Below are 23183 nucleotides of genomic sequence, written 5' to 3'. Positions count from 1 at the left end.
ATGATGTCCCAGCAATGAGATTGTTGCAAGTGACACAATTGCCACATTTGTAACATCCTGGTTTCCCTCTTGTGAGCCATGTCTGTTTTTCATAGCAGTGTGTGGGATCACTGAGTACTAGTAGATCCCTGAGGTTACTTGCTCGCTTGTATACCACCCGGGGTACCGGAGCATCCACAAAAGGTAGACTAGTGTCCTTGGAGATCATCATCCAATTCTTCCTTATCACATTCTGAAGCATCCCTGATCCCGGAGTGTAGGTAGTTACAAAGTTCATCCGGTTCGGTTGTTCCGTTACTGTCCGTTTCGGGATAGTGTCATTCTGGGTGAGCTGTATGGCTTCACTCTTTTGTTGATCTATTAGCATAGGTGGATATCCTCTGCTCAGAAATTTTTGTGACATTTCTTCAAGCTGTCTCTCTTTTCGGGAGTCATCCGTGTTGTTCCGGACGACCCGCAGGAGTTGTGAGGAGCTAACACCATCTCTCTGGAATCTAGGGTGGAAACTCTGGTAATGGAGTATAGAATTCTTATCAGTGGGTTTATTGAACAAGGTGGTGTGCAATTTATCACCATTAGGTGTTACTACTCTGAAAATTTCCAGGTCAAGAAAATGAATCTGATTGTTATTATGTTCCATTTTAAATTTAATCGTGGAGTTAAGGGTGTTTAATCCTTCAACCCACCCAATAAGTTTTTCAGGGGTATCACCCCAAATCAAGAAGACATCGTCTATGTATCTGCGATACATTTTGATGGGGTTCTGCCTGGAGAATATATTGTATTTTTCATACATCGCCATATAAATGTTAGCATACGATGGGGCCATATTTGACCCCATCGCAGTGCCCATAACTTGTAAGAAGTACTCGTTTTCAAATCGAAAATAGTTTTTCTCCAAGCAGAACTCCATCAGATGCAGCAGAAATTCCACAGGTGGACCAGTATATAGTGGGTTGTCAATCAGGATTTGTCGTACCATGTTGATACCATGCCCATGGGGTATCACCGTGTATAAACTTACTACGTCCATAGTAACTAGAGTGTCAGTAGGGGCCAGATTATCAAAGTCTTTCAGTAGTTTAATGAGTTCAGAGGAATCTCTGAGATGGGACCCGCCAGCGCACCCGCACAGTACATTTGTGTATGTTTGGTCTCCATGGTTACGCATGTTTCCATGGTTACACACAGGACGGCGGTAACGTGATGACGTCACGTGACGCCCACATTGAGCCCGGCAATAAGCTGTTTAGGTCTGTGTGAGTGGGTGTGCCGCTGTCACTCTCTCTGATTGGTCTATCACTTGGGCTGGGTGGGTATTTAAGGTTAGTTTGTGCTCTAGTTTTCCACATTTGGTTTTGTACACCATTGACAAAGGCTCGTGTGTGAGCCGAAACGTTTGGTAATCAACTGTGCAAATAAACCGGAGTGTTTATGAAAAAACCTGTGTGCCTGCTTTTCTTGGGTCCTTGCTGCAACACGGAGTCCGTCCGTGGGATCCATAACTGCTTTACTGTTTGTCTCTCCCTAGTGTGAGCACCAGGTAGCTGACATACTCGTGAGTGCCGTTCACCTCTGCAATTTTGTATACATTCGTTTGATACGTGCACCCGCTCTGATATTGTGGGGTGAGACTCCCCCTCTTGAAATTACATTAAGTGACTGTGGATACTTTTCAAAACCAACCTTACTATTGTGCAACAAGACAACCTTTGTGATACATTGCATCGACTCAGACTGAGACGGGTATGGAAACACCACCTACTACTCAAGAAGTGCCTAACATTGAGGATCCTTATAGCAATATAGAGGACTTTGCTTTTACAGAAGCAGATGCGGCTCGCATCCGTTGTGAGGCAGACCTGCAGGAGTTGGAGGAGACAAAAGGTGAGACACCAAACAATATCTATCACAAACTATTACATCTAGAAAGGAAAGAGGTAGATTTTCACCTTCATGCTGTTTACTTATCTAAGTATCATAAACTGAAATTTATTCCCAGGGGATTTCGAGTAAAGAATATCCCCACCCTAGGCAGGAATAACATAGATTTTTGCAGAAGGTGGTGTGGAATTTTGAGTAAATGCTCACATGATCTGATGCTATTAGTTATTGAGGAGGTCACTAGATTAAAAGTTAATATTAAAAAAGAAATTGACACTGTTAAAGACACCTTATTAACTGTACTCACATCTGACAGTTCAACAGACTGGATCACCAAATTAAGAACACAAGTAGAGAAATACAAACAGGACTTACTAACATTTAAGAACAAAAAATTTGTCACGGTTGAGAACGACTATAGAGAGAAAAAAGTATACAGCTGGTTATTTGGGAAGGACTCTACTTGGGGTGGACGTAGGAGAACACCTTTTAACAAGAACAGACGAATTAATCTCACCACAGTAGACAGTAGTGGGGGGGACTCCTCAGAAGGCGAAACTCAGAACACTACTAACAGCACTGCAAGTGGGGTACTCACAAGATCTGCACAGAAACCCCCTTTAGCCGTAGGCCCCGAGGCGGCAGCATCAGGAGGGGGCGGGGCAAAACGAAAAAACCAGCCACGACAGAAAAAGACACAATAATCTATAATCTAAGTAAACGACCTCTTACAGGTGACGAACTAAAAGTCCTTAATAGGGGACTGTCCTTTGTACCCACCCCCCACTGTGACCTTTTTGATTGGATGGTAGACATGGGTAGATTCCAACGGCAGTTGAAGCTTAAAGACTTCTTTAAAGATAAGGAGAATCAGACCCCTAAACAATTTAAAGCAAGCAGCACCTTTGAACCGACTAACACACATTCGTCAATAAAAACATTCCACCATATCTGTACAACCACCCTTACTGAACTACACAAAGATATGCCTCTGCCAAGAGACAACATTACAAGCGCTGAAAGACGGGCAATTAAGTCTCTGTCCACTGACAAGGACATAGTCATAAGGCCAGCGGATAAGGGTGGGGCCACAGTGATACTTGACTATGTACAGTATAGAGGTGAGGCTTTTAAACAACTACGTGACCACAATACCTACCGCAAACTACAATCTAATCCTACCAAAACTTTTAAAAGAGAAATCGATGAATTCTTGGGCTTGGCACATCAAGCTGGGGTAATTGATGATGATGTGTTGGGCTTTCTTTCAGTTGATCATCCAATCTGCCCAATACTATATTTACTGCCCAAAATCCATAAGTCCCTCGAAGATCCCCCCGGCAGACCTATTGTGTCTGCCAGGGGATCATTGATGCAACCCTTAGCAGAATTCATTGATTTCTACCTTCAACCAGTGGTTCAAAACACTCAGTCCCATCTCAGAGATTCCTCTGAACTCATTAAACTACTGAAAGACTTTGATAATCTGGCCCCTACTGACACTCTAGTTACTATGGACGTAGTAAGTTTATACACGGTGATACCCCATGGGCATGGTATCAACATGGTACGACAAATCCTGATTGACAACCCACTATATACTGGTCCACCTGTGGAATTTCTGCTGCATCTGATGGAGTTCTGCTTGGAGAAAAACTATTTTCGATTTGAAAACGAGTACTTCTTACAAGTTATGGGCACTGCGATGGGGTCAAATATGGCCCCATCGTATGCTAACATTTATATGGCGATGTATGAAAAATACAATATATTCTCCAGGCAGAACCCCATCAAAATGTATCGCAGATACATAGACGATGTCTTCTTGATTTGGGGTGATACCCCTGAAAAACTTATTGGGTGGGTTGAAGGATTAAACACCCTTAACTCCACGATTAAATTTAAAATGGAACATAATAACAATCAGATTCATTTTCTTGACCTGGAAATTTTCAGAGTAGTAACACCTAATGGTGATAAATTGCACACCACCTTGTTCAATAAACCCACTGATAAGAATTCTATACTCCATTACCAGAGTTTCCACCCTAGATTCCAGAGAGATGGTGTTAGCTCCTCACAACTCCTGCGGGTCGTCCGGAACAACACGGATGACTCCCGAAAAGAGAGACAGCTTGAAGAAATGTCACAAAAATTTCTGAGCAGAGGATATCCACCTATGCTAATAGATCAACAAAAGAGTGAAGCCATACAGCTCACCCAGAATGACACTATCCCGAAACGGACAGTAACGGAACAACCGAACCGGATGAACTTTGTAACTACCTACACTCCGGGATCAGGGATGCTTCAGAATGTGATAAGGAAGAATTGGATGATGATCTCCAAGGACACTAGTCTACCTTTTGTGGATGCTCCGGTACCCCGGGTGGTATACAAGCGAGCAAGTAACCTCAGGGATCTACTAGTACTCAGTGATCCCACACACTGCTATGAAAAACAGACATGGCTCACAAGAGGGAAACCAGGATGTTACAAATGTGGCAATTGTGTCACTTGCAACAATCTCATTGCTGGGACATCATTTCAACATCCCCATAACAACAAAAGATACAAAATAAGACATCGATTATCCTGCACATCGGAATATGTGGTGTACGCCATTATTTGCCCATGTTCCAAATTCTACATAGGCAAAACAGTGACAGCGTTCAAAGAACGTTTGGCTAACCATAAAACAGCAATTCGTCAAGCAATAGAAAAAGGTCGATCTGAACAACCGGTTGCGCGACATTTTGCAACTGCAGGACACTCTGTTTCCTCTTTGCGAGTGATGCTGATTGACCATGTGCCCCACAACAGACGTGGTGGTGACAGAGGACTGGCACTATTAAGAATGGAATCCCGATGGATCTTCACACTGGACACAGTTGCCCCTCGAGGCCTGAATGTCAACATAGACTTTGGCTGCTGGTATAAACACAAATAAGATGTGAAGAAGTGGGAGTCATCCAGGACTTAGTTTCTACCTACTCCTCTGGCATGATGCAATGTATACCTGTCTAAATATCTAGGGGGCTTGAGATTGTTTTTCTGCCCTCACCTGCTACCTCCCCACATGCCTTGATACTATGAGTATAGAGGGCTGTGTTAGTAGTTTTTTATACTCTGGGTTTCGGTAGCGCTTTTCACTTTACAAGCTTTATATTAGGTTTGTCTTAGTGTTGCATATAGATAGATACCTATTCCTTTATTGTATTTGTAGATAGGGGTATTCAGATCACTGTTTGATTAATTGATATGTTTTTCCATCAGAGGCTTACCCGCCAGCGCACCCGCACAGTACATTTGTGTATGTTTGGTCTCCATGGTTACGCATGTTTCCATGGTTACACACAGGACGGCGGTAACGTGATGACGTCACGTGACGCCCACATTGAGCCCGGCAATAAGCTGTTTAGGTCTGTGTGAGTGGGTGTGCCGCTGTCACTCTCTCTGATTGGTCTATCACTTGGGCTGGGTGGGTATTTAAGGTTAGTTTGTGCTCTAGTTTTCCACATTTGGTTTTGTACACCATTGACAAAGGCTCGTGTGTGAGCCGAAACGTTTGGTAATCAACTGTGCAAATAAACCGGAGTGTTTATGAAAAAACCTGTGTGCCTGCTTTTCTTGGGTCCTTGCTGCAACACGGAGTCCGTCCGTGGGATCCATAACTGCTTTACTATATATATATATATATATATATATATGTACACACAGATATAGGAAACCTAATATATTAGTTAAATCTGCACATTAGCATTTGAGTAACTGGTTAGGTAGTAAAAAATAATATATACCCCAATTGGTGCTAATGAACACAGTATACAAGAGTCTTATCTTATCAGAGTCCATGGTAAATGATACTGTAGGAATGAAAGAAGTCTCAGTGTAGTCTTCTGTGGTTATATCATGCTCCAAAAAAAGAAACCAATATCTGTAGTCGCAGCAGCTCCTCTGCCAACACAGGCAAGGAAACGATATATGTGAGAGATCACAAAAACAAGAGGGCACCTCCTAGTGTAATACTGTGAGTTTAGCCAATAATCTTGGATTAGAAATAGAAAGATACTCACAAAATGAGCAGCACCAATGTGCTAATTAACACAGGCTGAGATCTCTCAGTTTCCCAGCGAACTGATCCCCCAAGGGATGTGGGGGTTCGGGGCGCCCAGAGTCCAGATATCTATAGATAATAAACACAAAACACCAGGACGCCTCCTAGTATAATACTGCAGGAATCACCAATAATAGCAAATTATGAGAAGACGGTATACTCACAAAATGAGCAGCACCAATGTGCTAAATGGGGCAGGCTGAGATCTCACAGTTTCCCAGCTAACTGATCCGCAAGAGGATGTAGGGGCTCAAGGGTGCCCAGAACAAGGTTCAAAAAGAGTCAAATTATTAAAAACATTATTAATTAACTTGTTTTTAATAATTTGGGTAATGCACATACCCAATGGTTTTTAATTATTTGTTTTAATAAAATCTCAACTGAACTATATGGAAGCCTGACTCTTTTTGGACCTTGTTCTGGGCACCCTTGAGCCCCTTCATCCTCCTGAGGATCAGTTAGCTGGGAAACTGTGAGATCTCAGCCTGCCCCATTTAGCACATTGGTGCTGCTCATTTTGTGAGTATACCGTCTTCTCATAATTTGCTATTATTGGTGATTCCTGCAGTATTATACTAGGAGGCGTCCTGGTGTTTTGTGTTTATTATCTACAGATGTCTGGACTCTGGGCGCCCTGAACCCCCACATCCCTTGGGGGATCAGTTCGCTGGGAAACTGAGAGATCTCAGCCTGTGTTAATTAGCACATTGGTGCTGCTCATTTTGTGAGTATCTTTCTATTTCTAATCCAAGATTATTGGCTAAACTCACAGTATTACACTAGGAGGTGCCCTCTTGTTTTTGTGATCTCTCACATATATCGTTTCCTTGCCTGTGTTGGCAGAGGAGCTGCTGTGACTACAGATATTGGTTTCTTTTTTTGGAGCATGATATAACCACAGAAGACTAATCCAATGCTGCTCCTGAGCCTTTCTAGGAATGCTTTTCAACTAAGGATTTGAAGAAATTTACATAAGTAAATTTAAATGTTTCTTAAAATCGTATGTTCAGTCTAGACAAGTTTAATTTTTAATTTCATGCCGCTTTAAATGGACAGTCAAGTCCAAAATAAACTTTCAAGATTCAAATAGGGCATGTAATTTTAAACAACTTTCCAATTTAATTTTATCACCAATTTTGCTTTGTTCTCTTGGTATTCTTAGTTGAAAGCTAAACCTAGGTGGGCTCATATGCTAATTTCTTAGACCTTGAAGGCTGCCTCTAATCTGAATGCATTTTGACCACTAGAGGGCGTTAGTTCATGTGTGTCATACAGATAACATTGAGCTCACACACTTGAAGTTACCTAGGAGTTAGCACTGATTGGCTAAAATGCAAGTCTGTCAAAATAACTCAAAAAAGGGGGCAGTTTGCAGAGGCATAGATACAAGGTAATCACAGAGGTAAAAAGTGTATTAATATAACTGTTTGTTATGCAAAACTGGGGAATGGGTAATAAAGGGATTATCTATCTTTTTAAACAACAAAAATTATGGTGTTGACTGTCCCTTTAATTATAAGCTGTTTAAAATGATACTGTGTGAGCATAGCTGATACTACAATATCAAAGTATAAAATTTATGAAAAATTGCATTTTCAGGTATATTTGTGTATATGAAGTAGCTGGTTTTGTGCTTTTAAACCACAGCCTATTACAAGGGGTTGAGCTTCAGGTAATATAATCTCTCATTATGTTATCACTTTGTGTACACACACTTGCTTCCTTATCTTATATTTGTCTAGAAAACAAATAATTTTATTACTTAACTATTACTTAACTATCATGCCCCCCACTGAGAGTGTAATCTCTTCTGCTGGCTGTGTTTACTTAGGCTATTCAATAGAATATACTCCAGTATAGAAACTTTCAGTATAGGTTGGGATACCACAGGCTAAATCAGCTATTTCAAATGCCAAAATAGGGGTAAAGGAGCTACTTGTAAACAATTTAATACACTCCTGCAGGTAAAATGAATAATTGGAAACAATTTAAAGGGGAGAAAATTATTGGATGAACTGCCCCTTTAACTAAAACACAGTTGAGATCACTGCATTATAAGGAATAGAGCTTCTCTTGATAAAATGATGGGTCATGTGACCCTCTAGATATCATATGATTAATGTATAAATGGCATTTACTTATCTTGCTAGATATTTGATTTAGAGCTAAAATGAATTGGATATTAAAACTATGAATATATTTATTGTTTTGTTATACTGATAGTATGTTGCAAATTCTGTTTATACCCAAAACTTATCTATGGATTAGCTTATCTCAGCTCTACTATTGTCCCTATCAAAAATGTATATTTATATGTTGTTTCTTTTTTCCTAGTAAATTGTAATAAAAATGCAATGAATAGTTCTGGTAAACAAATGATATTATAACATCTGATACACTTCCTCTTTTAACTGAGTGATCTTTAGTCATAGAAACTTTTATTCTTGCAGCATAACCCTTCTTTGTGAAAGGATAAATCAGTTCAGGTGTTCATGCCTTTTGCTTCTGCAGTTTGCCTGATACTGAGACACTTAGGAGCTGGTGTCAGCTACCTGAAAAGATATATTAGTGATTTCTATAACCTTGTGCCATATTTCTCCAGGCTACCAGCTGCTTATAAGCCTTTGCCAAGATGGCACAAGTTATTGTGAGTCATATCTGAAGCATCCAGCTGCTCCCGTCCCACACTGATAGGGCCCACTGCTGCCTATAAAGGATCATTTTGGTCCTCTGTTGATCGCTGAGACGTACAGAAACATGAGGAAGATGCTGCTCTGGGCGGGTGAGTTATCCATGTCTTTAACATTCTGTTAAAGGGACATGATACCCAAAATGTTTCTTTCATGATTTAGGTAGAACATAACATTTTAAACATCTTTTCAGTTTACTTCTATTATCAAATTAGTTTCATTCTCTTGGTATCATTTGTTGAAGGAGCAGCAATGCACTACTTGTTTCTAACTGACCATATGGGTGAGCCAATGACAATCGGTATATATATATACAGTATATGAAGCCAGTGCCACCAATCAGCAGCTAGAACCTAGGTTATTTGCTGCTCCCAAACTAACCTAGATAAACCTTTCAGCAAAAGATAACAAGAGAAGGAAGCAAATTAAACAGAAATAAATTGGAAAGTTGTTTAAAATGGTATGCTCTGTCTAAATTATAACTGTCTAATTATGACTTTACTGTCCCTTTAAGTTTGTATTTTATATATCTTCAACTTCATTGTCCATTGTCCTTGTATTCTTTCTCTCTAATTATCTGTACTCTGATTATCATGCAGCCACCTCTGAGGTGCAAAGGTTAAAGGAGCATTGGTGGGTGACATTAGCTATTAGGACAATAATAGGGTGATTATTTTAAGGGACATTAAAAAGATATATATATATGTATGTAGCATATGTAACCAATAAGGCACAACATTGCAAATATATCTGTACAAAATAAATGTTAAAAACCTTAGCTAAGAAATAAACAAAAAACCCTTAAAGGGACACTGAACCCAATTTTTTTCTTTTGTGATTCAGATAGAGCATGCAATTTTGAGCGTTCTAATTTACTCCTATTATCAATTTTTCTTTGTTCTCTTGCTATCTTTATTTGAAATATAAGGCATCTAAGCTTTTTTTTTTGGTTTAGACCTCTGGACAGCACTTTTTTATTGGTGGATTAATTTATCCACCAATCAGCAAGAACAACCCAGGTGGTTTACCAAAAATGGGCTGGCATCTAAACTTACATTTTTGCATTTCAAATAAAGATACCAAAAGAATGAAGAAAATTTGATAATAGGAGTAAATTATAAAGTTGCTTAAAATGTCAAGCTCTATCTGAATCATGAAAGAAAAAATTTGGGTTCAGTGTCCCTTTAAAATGTATTTTGTTTGCAACATTTTTAGGGTTGTGTAAATCCTGATCAGTCAATTACATGAAAAACCCTCTTGAGTATGTTTAGTTTGTCTCCTTATTGTGACCAGATGACAGATGTACCTGAGTACCTACAATGAAATAAGCAAGTAATGTATAACATATAGCACGGTCAAGCAGAACTGCATCACTCTTAATTAAGTTTAAGTTCAGTGTAATGTTCTCTCAGAAGTATTTAAACATATAAATCTGACAAACCTTAATTCAGTCATTTGATCTTGTATTGAGTACTGCAACCTACTCCTAAATGGCTTTCCCAAATCCTGCCTCTCTTCACCCTCAAACCATCATGAATGCCTCAGGTAAAATTGCCCACCTAAGCTTTAAATTAACATCACCTGTCCCTCTCTGCCTGTCCCTGTGCTCGCTTTGGAATCAAGTTCAACAACCTTGCACCCAACTATGGGCTAGATTGCTAGTGGAGCATTAACATACTCCCCCATAAGCTTCAATGGAGATAAAAGTGGGAAAAAAACCTAACATTATTACTCACACGCTAACCCTAATCGCCATAAGCCCCCTACTCAAATAACCCCTAACCCATCACATATCCCACCGCAAAGTCTCCACTATACTATAAACCCCTAAACAGCCATATAGCCCACCGCAAAGTCCCCACTACACTATTAACTCCTAAACTGCCACAACCCCCATCACAAAACACCTACTAACATCTAAACCCCCTAACCTAGCACTCCCTAAGTTACCACAACCCCCCCCCCAAACTTAACCTTACCTGAAAAAAAAAACCTAACATTAAATGAAAACCCTGGTAGGGGGGTTTATGTGTTTGTGGGTATTTTGTGATGGGGTTGTGTCAATTTAGGGGTTAATAGTGTAGTTTGCAATGTGGGTGTGTGACGGTTTAGGAGTTAAAGGGACAGTCTAGTATAAATTAAACTTTCATTATTCAGATAGGACTTTTAACTTTAAACAACTTTCCAATTTACTTTTATCATCAAATTTGCTTTTTTCTCTTGGTATTCTTAGTTTAAACTAAACCTAGGTAGGCTCATATGCTAATGTCTAAGCCTTTGAGGGCTGCCTCTTATCACAGGCTTTTTAAATCTCTTTTCAACATAAAGATACAGAAAGTACACGTGGGCCATATAGACAACACTGTGTTCAGGCACAGGGGGTTATTTAAGATTTAGCACAAAACAATGCTAAATTTAAGACAATAGATAATAAATAGTTACAGTCATGTGATCAGGGGGCTGGAAGAAGGTTCCTAGATACAAGGTAATCGCAGAGGTAAAAAGTACATTAATATAACTGTGTTGGTTATGCAAAACTGGGGAATGGGTAATAAAGGGATTATCTATCTTTTAAAACAATAACAATTCTATGGTAGAATGTCCCTTTAATAGTGTAATGGGGTAGTTTGTAATGCGTGGGTGTGGCATTTTATGGGTTAATAGTGTAGTGCGGTTGTTTGCGATGTGGGTTGTGGCAATTTAGGGATTAATAGTGTAGTGGGGTAGTTTGTGATGGGGGTTGTGGCGGTTTCGGAGTTAATAGTGTAGAAGGGAAGTTTGCTATGTGGGAGTGTGGCAGTTGAGGGGTTAATAGAGTAGTTTAGTGCAACTGTTTCCCCCAGCCAAACTCTTTAAGCGACCTTTCAGGCTGCAGAAAAAATTTGAGCATTAAATGCGATTGTTTTTCGAGTGGTCGCATTTACTTTCAACTTGTATTACGAGTGGACATTGCCACTCAATGCTGCCCATAGAAAATATGGGGAGGGTAAATAACCACGAGTTTGCACAAACAAATTTGCAGAAGTTTTTTTTTTTTCCAAGTAAGGTTAGCTTTTTTTAGGGTAACTTAGGTGTTAGGTTGGGGGGAGGGTTACCTGGTTAGGGGGTTTAGATGTTAGTGGATATTTTGCGATGGGGGTTGTGGCAGTTTAGGGTTTAACAGTGTAGTGGCTTTGTTTGCAATGTGGGTATATGACTGTTAAGGGATTAATGGTGTACTGGGGTAGGTTACGATGGGGTTTGTGGCAGTTTAAGGGTTAATAGTGTAGAGTAGTAGTTTGTGATGGGAGTTGTGGCGGTTTAGTGGTTAATAGTGTAGAGGGGTAGTTTGCAATGTGGGGGCATGTCGGTTTAGGGGTTAATAGAGTAGTTCAATGCAACTGTTTACTCCGACCAAACTCTCTACACAACCTTTCAGGCTGCATAAAAAGTTTCAGAATTAAATGCAATTGCGTTCTAGCGATCGCATTTACTTTCAACTTGTAATGCGAGTGGACATTGCCGTTTAATGCTGCCCATAGAAAATATGGGGAGCGGAAATTACCACAAGTTTGTGCAAACAAATTGTTGGTAATTTAAACAGTGCACCACTTGTAATATGGATTTGAGGGTAAAGACCACCGCTATCTTGTGATCACGTTTATACTCCTTTCACTAACGATAGCGCTTCATTCGTAATCTGGCCCTGTATTTCCTCACATATTTAAATACTTATAAATACTCTCCGAACCACCCTCTTAGATCAGCCTCTGACCTGCATCTCTCCTGTCTCCAGGGCTTATCTTGTGCTGCTTCTACTGTCTGGATACCTCTGCCCTGCATCATCAGACAGTCTCATAGCTTTCAACTTCAAACTCTCCTTAGAATTCAACCTATTTTCCTCTTCATCCTAACTGACTAAATAAATCTTGAACTGCCTTGTCTCAATGCTGCAAGTAATGTCTGACAAGCTATCCCGCACCTTCAGTTTCTACACTCTTTCGCTGAATTTGTATTTTTTTTTTTACCTTGGATCATAGTCATTATGTGCCACTACTCATGCACCCAGCACTATGGAATTTAGCAGCACTTTACAAACAAGTGATAATATTAACAATTCTAACAATAATATAAATATAATAATAATATAAATATAATAATGATATCTGTGTGATTTGTATCTTCTTTCTGTTCACAGGACTGTTCCTGCTGCTACACTTACAGCTGGGTAAGGAGCTATGACCCCTTTTTGTTTTAAATACGTGAAAATAACAAAAAGAGAGACACATGAGGAGCTTATAACTAGGTTCAAGAAGATCTGGAGTTTGAGAAAATGGCAAATCTCAATTATTAATCACATTCATGTATAAGCAAGTACACATATAAGCAAATTAAAAAATAGCAACAAAAATTATGCTATTTTCACACTGCATGTTTAGGTTTATTTATATAGTGCTGGTTAAATATGATATAGAGCGGTGTCGCCATAGTTAGAAATCAAGGCTGTTTGATAAATATGTTTAACCTGCTTCCTTAGATCTGCATAGCTGGTCATTGGTGCAACATTCAACATTATACAAGCGTATCGCAGATATTGTGGGTTCGGTTCCAGACCACCGCAATAAAGCGAATATTGCAACAACAAAAAAACTAGTCACACAAATTATTTTGTTTTTCAGTGCATATAAAAGTTCAATTTACACTATACTTTAGTATATTAAGTGCAATTATGTCTAAAAACCCCCCCAATGCACATACCTTAATTCCAAAAATACTTTATCGCTAAAAAATACTAAGGGGCATATTTATCAAGCTCCGTATGGCTCGCCAGAAACACAAGTTATGAAGCAGCGGTCTAAAGACAGCTGCACCATAACCTGTCCACCTGCTCTGAGGCGGCGGACAGACATTGCCGGAAATCACAATTGACACCAGGGGGCGGTAGAACTGCTAGTGCAACTAGAACTGCTGGTGCAATGATAAATGCCGAGAGCGTATGCTGTCGGCATTTATCAATGTGCAGCGGACATGATCCACAATATCAGATCATGTCCGCTCGCACCTTCTTAAATAGGCCCTTAAACATCATCTGAGCTTTAGCGAGTCGTAATGGAATCAATATACTTGCTCGATGCAAGGTTGCCACAAACCTTCAATTTGAAAAAACAACGCAATATCTGCAAAGCGCAATAAAAGTACTCTTGTAAAGCTCTCAACTGACCAACATTTTGCAGCACTATAACGGTTTGGGAGAGCTCCTGCAACCTTCTCTATCCTACTAATGCCCTAAGTATGTACTTCTGGTATACAATGCAGAGTGAAGGCTATTTAAAAGTATATACACTGTGGTTTATATCTTCGATAAGCAGCATTCTAGAATAATATGCAAACCCATTTCTTTCAGTAAGCAGCAGTATGCTATCCAATACTTTCAGGTTCGATGCTTCACAGTAAATATCTACAGAACATTTAAAGGGACATGAAACCCAACATTTTTCTTTCATGATTTAGGTAGAACATACAATTTTAAACAACTTTCCAGTTTACTTTTATTATCAAATTTGTTTAATTCTCTTGGTATCATTTGTTGAAGGAGCAGCAATGCACTACTGGTTTCTAAATGAACACATGGGTGAGCCAATGACAATCGGTATATATATGCAGCCACCAATCAGCTGCTAGAACCTAGGTTCTTTGCTGTTCCTGAGCTTACCTAGATAAACCTTTCAGCAAAGCATAACAAGAGAAGGAAGCAAATTAAATAATAGAAGTAAATTGGGAAAAAAAATGTAAATTGTATTCTCTGTCTGAATCAGGAATGTCTTATTATGACTTTACTGTCCCTTTAAAATTTTGGTTATATAAAATGAGCTACAGACTAATTAGCCATAAACAGTAGTAACAGAGCTAAGGAAATATACTCTAACAGTGTTCCTATCTCCATTAGTTCTGAAAATATTGTTAGATGATCCTTTACAATAATCAGACCAGTTAAAAATTAGAGAATTAAAGAAATATTATATGAAATTATTATGATATTGCATGCAAAAAAAATTGTGTTTAATTTTAGTGATGATAGCATTTACATGTCTGTGATATTCTAATAGCTAAAGGGAATTTGGATACCCTCAGAATTTTACACATTTATGGTACATTAAAAAATCAAATTATGGCTAAGGGCTAGATTACAAGTGAAGCGCTAATTTATTGTTACAAATGGCTGGTTAATGCTACCGCAAGTTAGGGTATTCACATATTTTTTATTTGCTGCCCATCACTGCGTGACTTACCCCCTTCGCTGCACTAGGTTCTCTGCCATGTCTCAAGGCATGAAAATGAGGCTCCCATTGGAGCCTATAGACGTGCGCTCTCATGATGGCAAAGCTTCCTTGCAATGCGAACTCGAGGTCATGTTCGCATTGTGATCAATTGGTAATACCAGTGTACATTTGCGTACACTGGTAATACTGTGTGGAGTGCAAATATTGTGCTTGTGTAAGCGTAATTTTGCGCTCCGCTCGTAATCTAGCCCTAAATCAGCCTTTATGAAAGGAGCAGTAATGCACTACTGGGAGCTAGCTGAACACATCATTTAGCCAATGACAAGAGACATATATCTGCAGCCACCAATCACCAGCTAGCTCCCCCCCTCCTGAACCTACCTAGGTATACTTTTCAACAAAGGCTATCAAAAGAACAAAGCAAATTAGATAATAGGAGTAAATTAGCAAGTTGTTTAAAATGGTATGCTCTATCGGAATCATGAAAGAAATGAAAAATGGCTTTCATGTCGAGACTCGAGATGGTCTTGACTTTGATTACCTGTCTATTTTTAGGCTCTGCCTATAAGCTGGTTTGTTACTTTACAAACTGGTCACAGTACCGACCGGAACCTGCAAAGTTTATGCCAGGGAACGTTGACCCGCAGCTGTGCACTCACCTCCTGTACGCCTTCGCCACTATGAACGATAACAAGATTGCGCCATATGAGTGGAATGATGATGTTCTCTACAAGCAGTTTAATGACTTGAAAAAACAGTAAGTATTGCATCCCAAGCCTGATCACACGCAGTACATCAATAAAAATGTAAAGCCCTTGTTTGTGTCATTATTACCCAGCTTGCTGATTGTCTAGTCATTTATTCTATGTTTGCTATTAACTTCACTAAAAGAAAAGCCATATAGATCCTGAATTTCACTTGTGCCAAGTGTCCGCTATGTTAATGTCATTAGCCTTAAAAGCCGATATATTCACCAGGGTAACTGTCCAGCTGTAAATAAAGTGAAAGTCACAGCCTTCCATTCTACTTTCTTGCAACATTAAATAGTCATAAAATATAACTAGTTTCTTCCCCTAGCCTGATCACATTTACACAAATTATGCAGTTTTGTTTAACTTACTTAGATCTTAAAAAAATACATTTTGCCAATAACTGTCTTTCTATTTCTTAGAAATCCAAAGTTGGTGACATTATTGTCTGTTGGTGGTTGGAACTTTGGAACACAAAAGTGAGTTTATTATGCTATATATGAAAATTTTATTGTACAGAAGTAAAATTACCAATTTCTTTTTTAATATATGGAAATGTTATTCATAGATTTGATTGAATTGACTTGTAGACTGAACACTGGGTGTTATGGCGCTTTATATCAATCAATTTACCATTAATAATGCTTCCAGATTCACAACAATGGTGTCTAGTGCTGCCAACCGTAAAATCTTCATCGATTCTCTTATTGAACATTTGCGAAAATATGATTTTAATGGTATTGACCTTGACTTTGAGTACCCAGGATCTAGAGGCAGCCCACCTGAAGACAAGCAAAGATTTACTATCCTGACAGAGGTGAGCTTTGTATATCATTTATAGAATTCAACATTTTACCTTTATCATTGTGCTCTTATAGTGCTCAATTTTATTGATTAATGCCCATTGTCAAGTATAGGTATCCATGATTTCCATTGTCTGTCTGTCTGTCTATCTATCTCATCTCCTTATCTATAGCTCACTCTTTCTATATAATGAGAGGTTATTACATTTTCTTCATTCCACTCTCAACTCTAAATATTGTAGGAAATCCTGGCTGCCTTCATTGCAGAAGGAGCTGCCACAAATCGTCCAAGACTCCTGGTAACAGCAGCTGTCTCTGCTGGAAAAGGAACCATTGATGCAGGCTATGAGATCGCTAAGGTTGGAAAGTGAGTGGAGGAAATAAGGGAGGAGAATGGAAAATGTTTGTAGTTTTGCAGTAGGTGGTTGGTTTTCTTTAACCATCTGAATATCTCTATATTTAATTCACACCTGTTTTTTTCTTTAGGACCTTAGATTTTATCTGTGTTATGACGTATGATTTCCATGGTGGTTGGGATACAACATCCGGACACAACAGCCCCCTGTGCCAAGGGTCTACAGACAAAGGAGACATGGTGTATTTCAACACCGTAAGAGAACCACCAAAGCTGCTATAGCATTCATCCTATATTGCATATAGTACTCAACAGACCAGGCCCAAGACAAAACTGGGGCAATAGTTTTTATTTTTAGAAAAAAAAAAGATTACAGAGAGCAGAAGGATAGGACATTTAAAAGCAAAGTGCAAAATACTAATAGGTCAACTTGAAAACTAACATTATAAATCTACATATAAATCTACCGCCTACATCTACCTAGACTTTACTTACCTGTATTGTAGTAATTATTGACCTGGTGGCTATAGAGTTTATCAAGAATCTTGTTTTATTGTGAGGGGAGCAATTTCTTAATCTTAAGGGAATGATTTATTATAGTGTGATGATACAATGTATACGCTGTTGGCATTTATCATTGCACAAGTAGTTCTTGTGAACTGCTTGTGCGATGCCGCCCCCTGCAGATTCGCGGCCAATCGGCCGCTAGCAGGGGGTGTCAATCAGCCCGATTGTATAGGATCGGGTGGATTGATGTCTGCAGCCTCAGAGGCAGTGGACAAGTTATGGAGCAGCAGTCTAAAGACCGCTGCTTCATAACTGCTGTTTCCGGCGAGCCTGAAGGCTTGTGCGGAATCAGGGACATCAAGCTCCATTCGGAGCTTGATAATTCAGCCCCTAAGTCTTAACTTATGGTGGGTGGCAGATGTTAAATTTAAAAAGCTATAAATGTTTATTTTGTTTATTTATTTTTGTTGCCCCTTTCAGAAGTATAGGACATACATTGCCTTCTGTTGCCTAAAACGTCTGACTATCACTGCCCCAGTGTGAAAAACATGGCGTGTTTTGAACTTGAACTCTATACATGGAGTTTGCACACAAAACCAATAGCACAATCAAGTCCTCTTGTGAGCTCTTAACTGATACAGACCAGTTTTTTATTTTCACTGCTTTACTTGTTCTTTGCTTTTATATCTGTGACACTTATTTTTCCCACTGTCTCTCAATTGCAGAGATATGCTATGAACTACTGGAAAGATAATGGCGTCCCTGCAGAAAAGCTCATTATGGGAATTCCAACCTATGGACGAACCTTTAGGAACCCAAATCCAAGTCTATGTGATGTAGGGATCCCAGTGTCTGGCGCAGGCTCTTCTGGGCCTTATACCCGAGAGGCTGGCTTTTGGGCCTACTATGAGGTAATAAAAAATATAAGAGTTTCTTAAGGATTTAGAGATCTGTAAAAAATGTTGTGGCCCTTTACTTAAATAACTTCTAGGATAACCGCACAGACTTGCTAAAATATTAATACAATATTTTCAAAAACGTACAACTATATGCTACTATACTCATAACATTTTGTTCTATGGATCAAACACAAAGTTAAAATCAGCTCTGTAGCAACAATTTACCAGTGTGGAACAGAGCACAATATAGATTGTGGTACAGAGCACAATAGGGAGTGTGGTACAGAGCACAATAGGGAGTGTGGTACAGAGCACAATAGGGAGTGTGGTACAGAGCACAATAGGGAGTGTGGTACAGAGCACAATAGGGAGTGTGGTACAGAGCACAATAGGGAGTGTGGTACAGAGCACAATAGGGAGTGTGGTACAGAGCACAATATAGATTGTGGTACAGAGCACACTATAGAGTGTGGTACAGAGCACACTATAGAGTGTGGTACAGAGCACAATAGGGAGTGTGGTACAGAGCACAATAGGGAGTGTGGTACAGAGCACAATAAGGAGTGTGGTACAGAGCACAATAGGGAGTGTGGTACAGAGCACAATAGGGAGTGTGGTACAGAGCACAATAGGGAGTGTGGTACAGAGCACAATAGGGAGTGAGGTTAGGGTTGCCACCTTTTGCCCAGCCGATTCCTGGACACTTTGAATTTGGGGTGTGGTTGAGGTGTGATGGGTGTGTGGCTGGGGGCGTGGTGGGGGTGTGGCTTCACCCGGCCTTAATAAAATATATTTTAGCATTTTTGCTGCCTCTCAGTGTGTGTGTGTGAAGTGTCAGTGAGCTGCCTGTCAGTATGTGTGTGTGAAGTGTCAGTGAGCTGCCTGTCAGTGTGTGTGTGTGAAGTGTCAGTGAGCTGCCTGTCAGTATGTGTGTGTGTGTGTGAAGTGTCAGTGAGCTGCCTGTCAGTGGTGTGTGTGTGAAGTGTCAGTGAGCTGCCTGTCAGTGGTGTGTGTGAAGTGTCAGTGAGCTGCCTGTCAGTGGTGTGTGTGAAGGGTCAGTGAGCTGCCTGTCAGTGGTGTGTGTGTGAAGTGTCAGTGAGCTGCCTGTCAGTGGTGTGTGTGTGAAGTGTCAGTGAGCTGCCTGTCAGTGGTGTGTGTGTGAAGTGTCAGTGAGCTGCCTGTCAGTGTGAAGTGTGAATGTTTAACCGCTGTTCACTTCTTTTATATGCGCGATGCACTGCAATCACATAATATCACAATTAACTCCTTGAATGACAGAGAGCGCTGCAGCACAATACAAAACAATGTGATGATTATGCAGCATGTCCTGGCACTGGCAGCCAAGTGGTTGACCCATCTTTTGAGGCTGAGTGCGTTTACAATAGTCTCCCTCTCAGCTGGCAGGTCCGAGTCCTCCATGTTAGCAGCACAAGCACAACAGTAAAACCCACAGGCATCGCTCACGGGTGGCTCCGGTATTTAGACAGCAGAAAGTGTTGCAGCAGCCGCTGGAAAAAAACTAGCAGAAGTCTGTGGCGAGCAGTAAATGTCACCTAATGCGACTCCAGTCTCCAGTGTTATCCGCCGCCATTTTTGCTAAGGGCAAACTGTCAATTGTGTGACCCGCGTGTAGCTGTGACTCTGTGTGAGTCTACTTTCCCTAGTTTTCCCTCACATTGCCCTGCTGGGAGGCCCAGCCACCAAAGTTCTTTTTTAAAAATCAACAGTGTTGATGTGTGTGTGACAGGGGAGGTGGGCAAGCCGGGGCATTGGAGTCTAGTTCCGGGACACTGACATACAGTCCCAGACCGGGACTGTCCTGGTGATACCGAGGCAGGTGGCAACCCTAAATGAGGTACAGAGCACAATAGGGAGTGAGGTACAGAGCACAATAGAGAGTGAGGTACAGAGCACAATAGGAAGGGAGGTACAGAGCACAATAGGAAGGGAGGTACAGAGCACAATAGAAATGGAGGTACAGAGCACAATAGGGAGTGAGGTAAAAAGCACAAGGTACAGAGCACAATAGGGAGTGTGGTAAAAAGCACAATTTTTACACAAATTCAATGTACTAAAAAATGTGGAACAGTTAGCTGGTCTTTATACATTTACCTCTTGTTATATAGAGCATGTTTTAAAGATCTAGTCTGTCACTACCAACAGTACATCTTATACATTGCTCTTTTTTTCTTTCTTTTTTTAATCCTATCCCCACTTCATTAGATCTGCACCTGGCTAAAAGGGACAACAGTGAAATGGATTCCAGACCAGAAGGTACCATATGCCTGCAAGGACAATGAGTGGGTCGGATTTGACAACAAACAGAGCTATGAGTGCAAAGTAAGTTTCCTGTTAGTGCTGGTGCTGTATAGTGAATGAATTGGTTAAGGAAGTCAGGTCAAAGATGTGTCACATGATTATATCGTGGCAAACCTACTTGCGGAATTTGTCTCTAATTTCACTGTCATTGAAGAACCTCCTGGTTTCCATCCTATTGTGGAACTCATCTTTTAAAATTTATTAACACAAAATTAATAAATGTCCAAATAAGAAAACAAAAATGTATTTTATTGCCACATGTACGTAGAAATTAAAACACTTTATTCCAGTCTTGGGAATGCAGATTTTTCTTATCAAATTATGGGAACTTTTTTCAAGATTTTGAATGGCTACAGAATCATTCTAGATCTTTCTCATTGCAGGTACTTTTTACATCAACTTAGATTTACTCATTAGAGAAATTACATTGAAACCTTTATTTACTTTACATTATTACGCTCTATTTCCATCAAAGCCTATATATTTTTCAAATGTTAAACCCAGATGTGATTTCACTAGAGCAAAGAATTCATGAAAATTTGTCTCAAATATTAATACAATACATCACTATATAGCACATCTTTACACCTTTCCACAGAAAACCTAAACTTCCAGTGTTTTACTTCAAATATCCGATTTGCACATGGATTCACTTATGCCAGAGCAATACTGGGCAATACAGCTTTTAAAAGTATCAGGGATTGAAGAGTACAGTAAAATAAATCAGACGTTGAAACCTGTTTCGACCTTATTAGGCTTCATCAGCACAGGATAGATTCTTGTTTGTTACTTTTATAAGCATTTGAAAAAGTATCTCAATATTTTATTAGGTTTGCCTGTATGTTTTAATGTATACATGAGCTAAGCAGAGAAATACTGTAAAATGCCTACGTAGGTTTCACCTTATAACCTGTAAACACTACGTTACTGAATTTTATACATATCCTAACATCATTCTTTAACATAATATTTTCTTTCTTATTAATTACTCTCCCACCAGGTAAAGTTCCTGAAGGAGAGTGGCTTTGGTGGTGCTATGGTCTGGGCTATGGATCTGGATGATTTCCTTGGTACTTTCTGCAATGAGGGCAAATATCCATTGATCAATCACCTGAAATCTCTGCTAGAAGGTAATGTCTGCATACAGTGATTTTGTTGGCAACATTTGCATTGTTTTGCTGTCCAGGGACAAAGCCCTAGAAAAGACATAAGTATGCAGTACTGTAGCCAATTAGTGACAGATATAAATAAGCTGCTGCACTGATCAGACAATCCGTGGGTAGCAGCTTCTAGGGTCAGGGTTTTGGATTCTGCAAGAACACAGTTTTCAGAAATAAATTACAGGAAAATTGGGCAAAATAAACAATGAAAGTCTATTCAAAGTTTAATATGTTTAGTTAAACATTTTTGACTAATGGAACTCAAAAATATTAGGGCTATTGTGTGCTTGAGTGCAATCAATATCACTTCTATTTTTGTGTCTAAACACAACCATGTACCCCTTCCCATATTTAAAGAGGTATGAATTTCACTTACATTTGCACATACCGCAGCAATTAAATAATACACTGAGCAGTACCCTGGGATGTACCTTACATGATATGAACATTTCTAATCTAGCTGACCCAAAGAAATAACTGATCCAGTCTGGATTAACGATCCTGGTTTTCTACGTCCCTTCGCACATAACTGTCACTTAACGCTATAGATACAGATAGGACTGTAAAAAAATAGACAAATGCTTGTGGAATAGACTATAATTTGCATTTGTCTGTACCCATGACTTTGTTCACAATTAAAATGTTTTCAATATTTTTATTTTGGTTTTATTCTGATTTTATAATTTTCTGTTTTAGGTTCAGTCACAAACTGCCCTGGAGATCCATGTGACTCCACTCAACCTCCCCCAGTTGTACCCACTGATCCCCCTGCAACAACTACTGGAAGCGTGACCACACCCTCCCCCCCAGTCACTCCTTCCCCAGACACCCCTTCCCCAGACACCCCATCACCAGATACCCCTAAACCAGATACCCCTAAACCACCTCCCGGCACTGAGGTTGACCCTAACTACTGTGCTGGTAAAACCGATGGTATCTATGTGAACCCTATAAATGCCAACAGGTTCTACATATGTGCAGCAGGCAACACTTTCCCTCTGCAGTGTTCAGCAGGAACTGTGTTTGACCCCAACTGTAAATGCTGTAACTGGCCCTAAGAAGACCTACTCTGCCTAATGCATCTAATTGCAATCTCAATAAATTTACAGCTAAATATGCAACACTGAAATATCTTTTTTATTTGTTGGTTGGAGATCATTAAACAGGGCTATAGACATGAGATCCAAAAAGCTACTTTAAGGGGAAAAAAAAGTGGTGTCACTCTTGCTTTGGAGAAACAGCTTTGTTGCTTGTGTTGAGCAAAATTACACGCGTGTCTATCCTAACATAAATAGAGATGTCAATTTGAGGGTAATTGGTGTGGGTTGATTGGTTAACTCTTAGAATGTGACTTGTGTTTCTTTAGCTGGAGAGGTATGAAACATTATATCTGTCCTGAATTATAATCTTCAATCTGCCAGTTATTGATGAGGAACATAG

General features: G+C 39.7%; 1 protein-coding gene across 2 annotated transcripts in view; it reads left to right on the top strand.

Moving 5' to 3' along the window:
• The window catches only part of LOC128653440 (acidic mammalian chitinase), a 35654-nt gene extending 12790 nt beyond the window's left edge, over positions 1–22864 (top strand). Inside the window, exons 2-12 of one of the 2 annotated variants that reach the window (XM_053706730.1) lie at positions 8604–8783; positions 12869–12898; positions 15507–15708; positions 16123–16179; positions 16352–16517; positions 16746–16870; positions 16990–17113; positions 18091–18276; positions 20488–20604; positions 21584–21713; positions 22440–22864. In XM_053706730.1, coding sequence (XP_053562705.1) covers positions 8759–8783; positions 12869–12898; positions 15507–15708; positions 16123–16179; positions 16352–16517; positions 16746–16870; positions 16990–17113; positions 18091–18276; positions 20488–20604; positions 21584–21713; positions 22440–22801 — 1524 coding nt within the window. In that variant the 5' untranslated portion in view covers positions 8604–8758 and the 3' untranslated portion in view covers positions 22802–22864. Of the gene's footprint in view, positions 1–8509; positions 8784–12868; positions 12899–15506; positions 15709–16122; positions 16180–16351; positions 16518–16745; positions 16871–16989; positions 17114–18090; positions 18277–20487; positions 20605–21583; positions 21714–22439 lie in introns of those variants that run through there. The other variant, XM_053706729.1, reaches the window with a different exon arrangement.
• The last annotated feature ends 319 nt before the right edge of the window (positions 22865–23183 follow it).

This window comes from Bombina bombina, chromosome 3, assembly GCF_027579735.1.
Source record: "Bombina bombina isolate aBomBom1 chromosome 3, aBomBom1.pri, whole genome shotgun sequence".
Taxonomy (NCBI): domain Eukaryota; kingdom Metazoa; phylum Chordata; class Amphibia; order Anura; family Bombinatoridae; genus Bombina; species Bombina bombina.
This window is presented reverse-complemented; position numbering and strand designations above follow the sequence as displayed.